Here is a 12,630-nt window from a genome sequence, read left to right on the forward strand (position 1 = left end):
GAAATAAAAATAATTAGATCAAAATTTCATGTTTTCAGGCACTAAGCATTGAATTACTATTTCATACCATTTTCTATTCATATACCCATTTAGTATTTTGGTATGTTTTAAGGTGGCAACCCTTAGCAGATGTTCTTTTCTTTACTTGCCATAACCGATAACAAACGATAACAAACTTTTATTTGATCCAGATTGTCATATCAGTCACCCATTGCACAAGTAACATCAATTACACTCGTGTACAACTGAAGTAAATGGGAGAACCAGGCTCTTAGTGTGAAGCACAATGAGGAGTAACATTGGGTGGTATAAGCCTCTATCAGAAAACAAGATAAGTGGAATTTGGGGAACTTATTGAACACAGGGCTTCACTCTGTGTGTGTGTGCGTGCACGTGTGTGTGCGTATAAAAAAAAGAGAGAGAGAGAGTGCATGAAAGACAAACTGTCTCATTTATGCTCAGGAATTCAGCATATAGGATTGAAACCATTTATATCAATATATATGCACATGTGCATGCTAGGTGATGATTTATTGATAATACTGATACTTAGATGTATTAAACATCATGAGTGGTATTACTCAGTATTTAATATAAATTTTCAAATTTCACTGGAAATCACTACAAGAAAACACAACTGAAACTCTTTCTTCACACCTGTGCAGAATAAAGGTCTAAGTTCCTAAATGGATTGACAGCGATGAGAATGTCTCCTACATATGTGTAGATCTGATCCCTCGCATAGCTCTTCTGCAACTGCTCTGTTACGGTATTCTGTTGTAAAAAAGAATAGGAAAGCCAAGGCACATTCAAGTTAATGCTTAGAAACACGTTGGTACCTTCAAACATAGTGGCATTTAGAGGCCACAATATTTTTGTATCCCCATCCCCATTGAATCACATAAATACATATCTTCAGATCATTGTATGACTATTAACTAATTAACAGCGCAGTAACTCAATCAATTTTATTCATTTATGACTCCCTAATCTCTCTTTTTAAACTCTCTACCCCAAGGATTCACATCATTGTTCTATGCAAAGATCACTAGACTGAATTCAGACCTGCCATTCCAAGTTCTCAGATTGTTTCTTCAGTTCTGATCATACAAACATAGAAGTCCAGCTGTTTGGATCTTTCTGAAACTTTTTACACTGCATGTTTAAATGTGCACTCCTTGGAGTAGGCTAAGCATCTACCAATATAAATAAATAGATACTAGTTTGAACATATTCATATATTAACACACTCTGGGATCAGCTCTTGATCTGGTCTGATGTCAGTTTTTTTTACTGCCTCAGCAGTGAAAAGCAAACAGAAAGTTGCCATAAGATGGGAGCTGATTTCCCCCGGCACAGGAAAATCTGAGGGTGGCACAATGCTGGTAAGCCAACTCTTTGCCACTTGTCTCACCCCTATTTTCCACAGAGGAAGCCAAAAAGAGGCAGAAAAAGGGTGCTATGTCAAATCCTTAGCTGAGGCACCAGTTGGCTGTAGCCTGGGGTAACTTAGAGCAGTCCTTGAAGTTCTCTAAGTTACATGGGATGATGTTTCAATTACCTGCTGGACCAGCATCAGGAGTGAAAAGGTTTCTTAGAGTCACCATCCCCCCAAACTGTGCTGAGTGTAAATTTGATACAGACAGTTCAATTCTCAACTGTATTTGAAAGAAGGAAAAATAGGGGGAAACTCAAGAAGCTGCAACATTGATGGTAACATTTACTCCCACAGGAAAAACAGGATGAAAGCATTTCACGGGCTTGGAAATCTATCCTTTTTCTTGTTTTGAACCAAACCTTTCAATATACTGAATATCGTCTCCTTTTATGAGCATGGCATGGCTTTCGCTGAACAGACTCCTTGGCAAACAGCAGAAATCTTACTGTCAGCATATGGCTATTCTGAATGTAAAGAAATGTTTGGATGTGAGCTCTACCCATTGGACGAATAGCCTTGATTAGCTAATTAATGGGACAGTTGCTCAGCTAACGTTTGTACAGTGCTTTGAAGATGTACAGCACTCTATAAGGGCTGTTATCACTATGCAGTGCTCACAGTATGGCTACCGAAGAGCCAAGTTCAGGGCTCACTAATGGTTGATGTGTCAGTGAAGTTTAATTTGCAGATAGAGATTATGAATTTTATTCTCTTGTGTAGCAGTCCCTGAACCATTCAGCAGAGCAACACTGGCATTTCATCCACATCCACCCACTGCCTCTGAACTGCAGCTAAAACATTGTGGCCTGAGTATTCCCTTTCCCATACACACTAGTATAAATCTGAGGTAACTCCACTGATGAAAATGGAGTTGCACTATTGTCAAGCTAGAGAAAGAGGAGATTTAAGCCCTATGATTGCATTCCCTAGCAAAAAGGAGGTAAATGGAACATGGGGAAATAACTGTTTGCACTTAGAATATTGCAAAGTAGCACCCCAGGAGGGAAAGCTTTAAAAGCAGAATTTTTGGTCACAGTGTTCTTTTCCTTCCATGTTGCTTGTCACAAAAGGGATCAACTTTTCAAACGTGGGCAAACAGCACTATTTTAAGTATCTAAAATGCTGCAAAAGTTGGTCTTATGTGGCCAGATCCTGAGCTGGTGTAAACTGGCATAGCACCATCGACTTCAATGACGCTACAGTGGTTTATGCCAGCTGAGAATCTGGCCCATGATGAAGTGTTAATATTAAGCTGGGACAACTCCAGATGAAGGTGGAAATGGATATGTTGTATCTAGAGTTGCCCCATCTTAAAGTTAAATCATCATCATGGACCAGATCCTTGGCCGGAGTAAACTGGCATGGCTCCATTGAAGTCAGTGGTGCTATGCCAATTTACACCAGCTCACAATCTTGCCCATGAGGATGTTTCGGCATTAAGAGGGCACAACTCCAGACACAACTAATCTCATCTCTCATTCAACAATCTAGCAGAAGTCTGTCAAGTACCATGGACTACTATGTAATGAAAGTGTGAGAATGTAGGCTCATCTAAAAAATAAGGTAGGTTAATCTACAAATACAGCAGTATTTTTTGGCTCTTATCTGAACACCAGTTTCCAAGAAGATTTAAATAAATTAAATATCTTACCTCATCCAGTACCTCCAAGGTTGCTAAATCATCTACGTCCTCCTGGTCTGAGGCTAGAGACTTACTGTAGTCCCCTTTCTTAGTATGAACTCGCTCAAATCTACAAAAGAAGAGATGTACACTTTTCTGATGTAAGAAAATGTTCTTTGCATCTTCAAGCTGTAGACACGTTGAGAGCAACTCCCTAAAGATGTTCAAACATTCTGATGAATTGAATTCAAACAGATGAATGACCAAAATAGCAGGACAGAATATAACTTTCTACCTCAGTACCCCCGAGGTTCACTACTTAAAAATAAAGAGTTTGATCGTGCAATTGATAGCGTGTGGACCTGTGTAGAGCTTCATAGAGCTCAACATAAGAATAATAGTCCATTTGTGAGTCATCAGTGGCAGGACTGGAGCCATGCTGTATAGAAAAGGTAATAAACTTATAATACCTATAGTAGCTGTGTCCTGGCAGCAGCCTGGAAAAAAAGAAAAAATACTCAAATCAGTATTATGGATGGTACAAATCTGGGATCATATGATTGAATAGTATGGGAAGAATGACCACAGACAGACTCCAGAAGGAAAGATATTTTTTAAAAAATTGGTGACTTGTAATTATTTAATGTTCAGTTTATGGTAGTGCCCAGAGGGACTGTTCGGGAGAGAGCCCACATTGAGTGAAGTGCTGTATAAACACGGAAGTACTAGACATGGTCCTTTTCCCAAAACGTGTACAGTCTAAACAGATTTTTTTGGACTATATAGGAAAAGATTGTACAAGGAACAGAATATTTCAAAACTTCCCTTTCTTACGAGCATGACTAAACTGTTAATTTAGTAATCCTAGGAGGTTAGATTTTATTTTTAAATTGAACAAACAAATGGAAATCTACACACCATTGCAGAAATAATGAAGAAAAGCCACAAATGAATGGATCTCATACATGGGAGAAATGGCACATTGAGGAAACTGTAATGGGACCCACCAACACATTAATGAGGGAGTCAACAGAGGCTGCAAGGAGCAGGATTCAGATTGGGCATACGTGCCAAAAGAGAGCAGGGAAGATCAATGAATGGGAATTCAGGAGCGTAACAGCGGAGGATTACGGATGGAACTGAGTTTAAATGTCTAAGAGGGCAGCAGCAGCAAAGGTCCATGAACTGGATCAGATCTCATCTCACTTTTTCATACACCATGGAGAAAGGTAGAACAAAAATTGATTCTGGGGTGTGTCGGCTGCGAAGCAGAGATAAAACGGAGACTGTCCTCTGTGAACTTGCGTTGGTAATCATCTCCATTCCAGAGAAGCCAGAGGAGGCCCTTTCATTCACTCTGATGCTGAGGTGCATGCCAGGAGACAGGAACCTACTGGGCAGCTCACCCAAAGATGGAAGAGTAGGGCGTAGCCAGCCACTGCAATGAAGTATAGGGGGTTGCCTGGCCCCATGACAGAGGTGTGGGAAGTCAGGCACCCACTCAGCAATGATAATGTTAAAGGGGAGTCCCAATACCTGGGGAAAGCTTGGAGGAGATTCTGGGATGGAGGTAAGCAAATTGTACTATGCCGGGTCTGTGCAACTTCATAGATCTGGGCTCAGGTTCTGACAAAACTTTTCACACAGCTTAATTAGAAGCATTTGGGCAACCTGAACTCCTAACATGCACAGGCTTCAACCCAAACTCTTAACATGCCTAAGGCAGAAGGAACTGTTATATCCAGGAACTGGTCTAGCGTAGTGTCTAGCAAGAGTGCATTGGTGCTTGTACACAGCTGCTTGTAAATCCCTGGAGATGGCGCTTTATACAGTCTCTCCAGGCTATTCAGCATTCAAGTCACAAACTCACTCTGCATGCGTGTATACATTTCATTTAGCATTACACTGAAGTTCAATTGAGCATAATGACTATTTTCTGAGGGCGAGCGCACGAGCAGCCCTGGTGCTGGCACAAGGGCTAGTGGAGAGGCAAGCAGCTTTTCCACCTTGTGCAGGAGCCAGCAACAACTACAGCATTTGCATGATCTCTAGCACAAGGGCAGGAGGTGAACGCCCTCCACAGCTGAGAAATTCTGACTGTTTCTTCACCAGCTAGTTTAGTGGCTTGTGAAATTAAATCTATTAATTCTGAGATAATGGCCACAAACTGCGCCATCAGTGAAAATCACCATATACTTAACTGAAACATACAGAGTACTCCATGCTTCGAGCCAGACTGCACCAGTAAAAGCACAGCCCTGTGTTGAAATCAGTGCTCTAGAGGGTGACATCCTGGGGAGCACAAGATTTATGCTACTCCTTTGGAGGCTGGGATATAATAAAAGTCCAATCTGTTTTTCCTACTGATATTCAGAACCCTGTAGGCCACCATCAAACCGTCAATCAGCTGCATGGGAAAGCCATGAGTTTCCCAAGTCCTTTGTAACTGTCTTGAAGGTTTCACCACAGCAGGGCACAAAATGGCCCATGATTTTTTAGCTGCATTTAAAACACTCTGAAGCTGAAAACATGTAAGAATAATGGCATGCAGCACCCAGATGATCGATCTGAAGATGTAACTACACTTCTCATGGAACGGATATTTTCTGCAATACATTCCCCTTCTGCATGGAGACTCTTGTGTAGTAATAATTGCCCTAGTCATACCTGCTCTGCTATTATAATATTATGAAGACAGTTTTGGTTTTGTGTGTCATGTTATATTGAATATGATGTGAAAATATTAAAACTTAATTATAATGCTTGTCCTTCCAATGTCTGCTGATGCTTGACTTCGTTTTCTTGACTATCTACACAATGTTATTGCATCCAGGGGCAAAATCTGTAATTAATAATAACCACAATAATAAAAATAAAATAAAAAAGGTTTCATGTAAATACCCTGTAATACACTACACTTGCGTTTAAATACCTCCAACATTCTTTACAGATTCATACAGAAAGTGTTTTATTTTCAGCAAAACATAATTTGTCCTATTAAATTGGTACATTTGAAGCCGCATACTTTGTGCAACTACATGAAGGTCATTTTGTTCTTTAGAATACATATCTGACATCACTGCGGTTTTGATGAAGACTGCAAATGCACACATGAAGAAAATATGCGGCAACTGACAATGGTTTATTAAACTACATAAAGTTCTATTTTTTCCATCGCCCAAGGAGCACCCAAGGCAAAACCTTATGTCAATTCACGTTTTCCATTTCTGGTGTAACTATTACTCACTGCATGTTGCTAGGGTTTTAAAAAAATCGTACTGAATATTGGAAAGCGTGATGTGCCTCTGGATTTGTTTCCAGCACTGTATTTCATTCACCCTACGAGGTTAGCAGATGAATTGCTGTAGGAGAGAGAAAAATCCCCCCACTCACGGAGAATTTTATGTCCCTCCTCCTCAACATTTTTATCTGATTTTCCTTTTGGAAAATTGGTCTTTATCATTGCCACTGTAATGGTGGTTAATTTATATAAAATAGGAAGAGGGAAATCCACAGATTCCCATGTGATCCTGTTTGGCTGACATCCTGAGAATTGTATAGCTTGTTAAGCCACATTATACTATTCATTTCCTATGTATACCTGAGAGACAGATTTGCAGAACACAAAATATTTTCCTGCTTTGCTGCCAAAGGGCACAGACATCCCTCAAGGGCAGTTATACAGTTTCACTTCCTCAAACTCCAACCGCCTCCCAGCCACATCAGCACTGATTTTTTGTTATCATGCACATGGACACAGGAACCTAGTTATTTTGGTTCACAATGTTCAGTTCCGAATTCTTTGTTGTTGGCATGAATCCCATAGCCATGTTCAACAAGCAACTGAAGAAACTAAAGGCCAGAAACATCAACCGAATATGGAGAAGAAAAGGAGTCAAGGCAGCATTGTTGCTCTTCATTCCCCCACCCTGTCTACAAGATTGAATGAAAATAAAATGAGGCCACTGGAGGCTTTTTTTAAAAAACCTGTTTGAATGTATTTAAGTGATTTCTGATGGTTTCAAAAATAGTGTAAAAATAGTGTGATTCATTATGCCCTATTGAACTTCTCCACCATTTGTGAGGTAGTGAAACGTAAACAAAATAAAATACCTTAGCTAGTGTGGAAAATTCAAACCCAAGCAAAGAATTTTAGAAGACTAAAAAAAGCCTGGCATTAACATAAGGTATGAAGAAGACATTAAAATAGTAAAAATACATTTTTCCAAAGGTATTAACACTTGTAGGCCTCTGAGCAACTAACAAATGATAACTAAAAGCAAAATGTACTAACCGGCAGCATAAACATTGAAACCACTGGGGCTTCTATTTTTCTGACTGTTAACACAGGGGGCCACATAATGCAAATGGAAAAAAGACAACCATACAGGCAATATTAATGCACATTCCTCTTAATTTCCAGTCCTGCTCTGCAACACAGCACTACAAATGGCACAGTGGGTTCTTCTCTTTATTGTTCTCAGGACTTGGTCATGCTTTGTATGCACAGCCCCACATTAGGAGTGGTGGTGGAAAGCTCCAGGAGCTTGTGGTGCAAGGAGAGAGTGGGACCCAAGTGGAAGGAGTGGTGGGCATAGGGGTGATGCTACTGGTGAGGAGTGGTTGGAGTAGATTCCTCCCAGAGCTCCTTGACATGCAGGAGAAACATCCTGCTTCTACTTGCCTCCAAGGGATGCACTATTCTCTCTCGCAGTGCTCTGGGCCTGTTCCACAGGCAGGGGTGGAAGGAGACAGGGATCACAGTCCTGTCTCCTATGGAGAAATATGTGTCCTAGAAGTGCATGGAGGGAACCTAATTAAAGCCATGCAGCGGGGGTGGGGAGGTTGAGAGACTCTTTGAGCTTTCCTGAAATCCACACAAAGGTCAGTCACAACCTGCAAGAACCCTGAGGTAGCCAGTTTGGTAGCACAGTGAGACTGTAAAGCCATCCTGAGTAGTAAAAAGGGTTGAGAATCTGGCCATGTGCAGTTTGGACATACAGATTCCTGCAACAGCAGCATGACCGTCTTCATATTGAAAGGCAATATCATATAGGGCCGCCCGGGGGGAGGGGAGAAGTGGGGCAATTTGCCCCAGGCCCCGGGCCCTGCAGGGCCCCCCACGAGAATACAGTATTCTATAATATTGCAACTTTTTATTTTATGGAAGGGGCCCCCAAAATTGCTTTTCCCCAGCCCCCCTGAATCCTCTGGGCAGCCCTGATATTATACAGGAAGAGAGTGCTGAAAACCCACCTATCCATTACAAAACTCCATACCCACTAGCCAAGTGACCTGTGACAAACTTTGGTATTTTCCTAAACTTCAAAGAGGACAGAGGAGATACCATATTGCTGCAGTTACTGGGAGCCATAATACTGTGTTGTTAATAACGCTTACCAGAGCAGTCCCTTTTATTTATTTCATAAAGCATGCCCAGCCGAAAGTTTCTTGGGATATCAACAAATATATAGCAAGGAAATAAACACACTATCCAATGTCAACTAAATCCAACCTCTTCAGCACCTGTTCACTCCACCTTTGGGAAAGGATCGAGTATACAGGTACACTTTCTATCAAAGGCTCCCATTACCACATTATCTCAGCGCAATCTTTAATGCATTTATCCTGAAAACATTTCAGTGAGGTAGAGACAGGATCATCCCTGGGGGGTGCGGTGTGGGGCACAGGACATTAGAAACTCAGCGCCTATATGCCGTGTGTGTGTGTGTGCGCTCCCCCTGGCTCTGCCCAGGTCCTGCCCCAACTCCACCCATTCCCCCAAGGCCTCACCCCGACCCTGTCTCTTCCCACCTCTGCCCCTTCCCTGCCTCTTCTCTGCCCCCGAGCACGCTGCACCCTTGCTCCTCTCCCCTCCCCCCCAGCACCTCCTGAAACTGTGAAACTGATCTGCTCCGCAGCAGGCAGGAGGTGCTGGAGGGGAGGGGAGAGGAGGGTGCTGGGGGGGGCTCCTCCTCGCCCCCTCCGCCCGCCTGCTGCTCACCTCCCCATTCGCCTCCTCACCCAGCTCGCCCATATCACTGCAGGGCCCCCCCAAAGCGCAGGGCCTGGGGTAGTCTCCCCAATTTGCTGTACCCTAGGGATGGCCCTGGGTAGAGAAGTACCATTTTCCCCATGGGGAACTGAGGCTCAGAGAGGCTAAGTGACTTCCGAAGGACACACAGATAGTCTGTAGCATAGCAAGGAACTGAGCCTGGGTCTCTCAAATGCCAGGCTAGTTCCTGACCCGCTTGGTCATCCTCCCTCCCATACCCAGAAGCTCAACAAACATGGGATTTGTTCAGCCAACAAGGGGAGTGAATGCCAGAGTTGAGGACCCTCCGCTGAAGGCAACCACACTCTAGGCTGCCAAAGGTCAAATCTAGGGGCTCTTAGCAGTGGTACCACAGCTGATCCCAACTGCCATGACAGCTATAACGTACTCTCTGTAGCTGCCATTGTTAAATAAATGGGCAGCTACATTCTGTACTAACTGAAGCTTCTAAATGGCATAAAGGGCTGCCCTTTAACAGCTTATCATTAGATTTCAGTACAATCCTTCTGTGTTCAGTGTGAATTTTGATTTTGACAGAAAAATATGAGCAACAATGATGGGCCCAAGCCTGGTTTCCTTGCACATCCAAAATGCTCAGGGAAGTCATTGTGAAGATCAAGAAAGGATCTAGTCAAAGAATAAATGATGACATTAGCTTCACTGCAAGTTCTGGGTGTGAAGGGACCCACTGATTGGACACCATGTATATAACTAACTCTGAAGTGAGTCACTATTTCCAAGAATTGCTTGTTGTACTAATTGTTGCACATTTCTGCAGAGATTGTAACAGTAAATGTGAAAGCAGTCAAGATTAAGACAGCTGAACAACCAAAGATAAAAGCATTACAAGCATGACAGTCCGACATAAAAGCTACAGCCCTTAAAACACACATTTTCTGTAAAAACCATATTTTTCTCATTTAGCCTTTCAGAAGTATTCTTTCAGAATAGCCATTGTGTACACCTTACAGTGTTGATTTCTAATATATTAAGTTGGGTAGTGATTTCATTTTTTACTCCTATAACGTGACTGCAGGAATGTAGCTATACAATTTAAAATATGAGTTTATTCATTAAAATAATTGTAAAATTCCTTATGATTATATCTTGATCCGCTGCAGCAAATCAAAATAATCCACATTACAACACACTGTCTTGCTTCCTTGTATTGTATTGGAGCATGCAGCACCAGGAAAAAATTTTAATAATGTTTAGTGTTCCTGACAGGTCATGCTCATGATAAAGACAATGGCTTTGAACCTGCTGAAGACCAAGGCCTTGATCCTGCAAGCTAGTCCACCCATATGGAGCCCCCCACAGTGACTTTTGACTGGACTTTGTATGGGTGCAGGGTGCACCTGCATGGAGCTCCTTTGCAGGATTGGGGCCCAAATGTGTATTATTGTCCATTTAAAATAAGAGAAAAAAGTCTAAAATAAGAAAACCTCTTTTTGCTTTTAGTACTATAGCTTACATAGTTCATTTACTAATTTGACATTTTTCACCACTTTTGAGATTTATATGGGCTGCAAGTGAAAAGGATGGCATTGTACTAAAGGGTGACTGACAAACATCAAAAGTAAGATGTTCCCATTTTTGTGACTACAATGAGGAAATTTACATGAAAATGTGTGTATGTGTATGCAGGTATTCCTGTGCACCCCCTTGATAAATTCATAAATTGTAGAGCCAAATGATAAATAACAGTCATATGATGAAGACTGTTAGCATGCAACTTTGACTGACTAACCTGCCCTCTGCCTTCTAATCAGTCTCCCTATAACTCACACTAACACTCCAAACCCTTGACTGTCAAGCAGCTTCAAACAAGTGGCCATTTTAAAATATCAATCTGCTAGAGAAATGTTTCCTCACTCAGTCGTCAAATGTAGAATTTTACACTCAAATGGCCCCAAGTCTGAGATCCAAGATGGGCCAGATTCAGTCATAGATCAGTGACAGATTTTCTAAATATAAAAATGTCATGGCTTTAAGGCAAGGTATCTTGCAGCATCACAGGGCTTTCCATGATGGGGAGGTGAGCTATAAAGGTGTAACTGGCACTTCGTTGGGATAATCTGCAAAACATACTCATGGCTTCAGAACTTGCAAGTAATGGGGACAACCCAATTTTATCCTGATAAAACCTGTATACTGCAATATGCTACAGACCTGATCCAAAGCTTAACAAAATCAATGGAAAGACTCCTAGAGACTGCAGCGGGCTTTGAACTGAGCCCTCTAACTCTAACATATCCTATGATGCTTACACCCATCAAAATACAAGTGGGCTGTAGCCCACAAAAGCTTATGCTCAAATACATTTGTTAATCTCTAAGGTGCCACAAGTACTCCTGTTCTTTTTGTGGACACAGACTAACACGGCTGCTACTCTGAAACCATATAGTAGATGCTACACAATATAGTTAATATTGCTAAAAATAGAAGCTTGCCAAGTCTGCATTCAGAATACACCTATATAAGCCCAACACAATACAATCAAACAGATTAGTTGTTCCAATCTCAGCCAACTAAATACTCTCCTGCTCCATTAACACAATTGCACTGGTGCAAGTCCAGTGCATGAACAAGACATATGTCTACAAGCATGAGTCTAATTCAGCACTTACTGTACTTATTATTACTCCAGCTCTGGTTTACCATTTTGTCCTTTCATATTTAACATTTGCTGGAGGATTGCCTTCCTGTAGGAGTACACATACCATAAGATTTGCCTTCTATTAAATTTATTGAAAATCCCTTGTTTTAACATCTGCTATTATCGCTGTACAAGCAATAAAAGTAGTGATTACTTTCCAATAATTTGAACTGTAACAAAAGATACTCATAATTTCAAGTATGTCACTAGAATAAATTGGAATTCCAAGACTGTAAATCAAGTTAATGTAGGTCAGCGTTTATTATATTCTCATTGCCCTGTAACAAGATTGTGCAGGCCTCTTTTTAATTCCATAATTTATGCCTCTTAGTTAACATCTTCAGTGCCTTAGCACATAGGTCCCCATCCTGTAATCAGATACATGTTTACTGACTTTTGACCTGAGGATCCTAAATGGTATCAATGGAATTCCACATGAGTGCGAGGTCCACCACATGGATCAGATTGCCAGATCAAGGTAATAGATTTTCATTCAATGAACAGTGTGTGTGCCTGTGCCATCATTACTTATTTTACACTGATTTTGTAAATTAATACATTCTTTAAAATTAGCTCTCTCAGCTGGGCCATTTTCCTTCAATTTTAATGGTAAGTACTGACACAAGTTAATTTATTTCAATTCCAAATCTCTCCTGGTTCTCAGAATAGATGGCAGATCTGTGGCATTCAGATTGTATCAATACGGCATATAACTGAAATGTGGACCAACTGCAATTGTTTGTTTTTTTTTACTGAAAAGCCAGAAGAGAGAAACAACTAATCATCCACACACATTTTCAGATCATTTTTAGACAGCATTAGTCTAAGAACACTTAAAAGATTGCAAATGCTTTAGA

The 12,630-nt window shown here is 41.2% G+C and overlaps 1 protein-coding gene across 8 annotated transcripts in view; it reads right to left on the reverse strand.

The window, feature by feature from the left end:
- MYO3A (myosin IIIA) overlaps positions 1–12,630 on the reverse strand; it is a 188,271-nt gene that overhangs the window by 79,079 nt on the left and 96,562 nt on the right. For 4 of the 8 annotated variants that reach the window (XM_039523750.1, XM_039523749.1, XM_039523752.1 and 1 more), the window contains 3 exons: positions 3,530–3,556; positions 3,090–3,210; positions 658–774 (listed from right to left, as the gene is read on the reverse strand). In XM_039523750.1, coding sequence (XP_039379684.1) covers positions 658–774; positions 3,090–3,210; positions 3,530–3,556 — 265 coding nt within the window. The remainder of the gene's footprint in view (positions 1–657; positions 775–3,089; positions 3,211–3,529; positions 3,557–12,630) is intronic. The other 4 variants (XM_039523753.1, XM_039523751.1, XM_039523756.1 and 1 more) reach the window with 2 other exon arrangements.

Source organism: Mauremys reevesii, linkage group 2 (assembly GCF_016161935.1).
Source record: "Mauremys reevesii isolate NIE-2019 linkage group 2, ASM1616193v1, whole genome shotgun sequence".
Taxonomy (NCBI): Eukaryota; Metazoa; Chordata; order Testudines; family Geoemydidae; genus Mauremys; species Mauremys reevesii.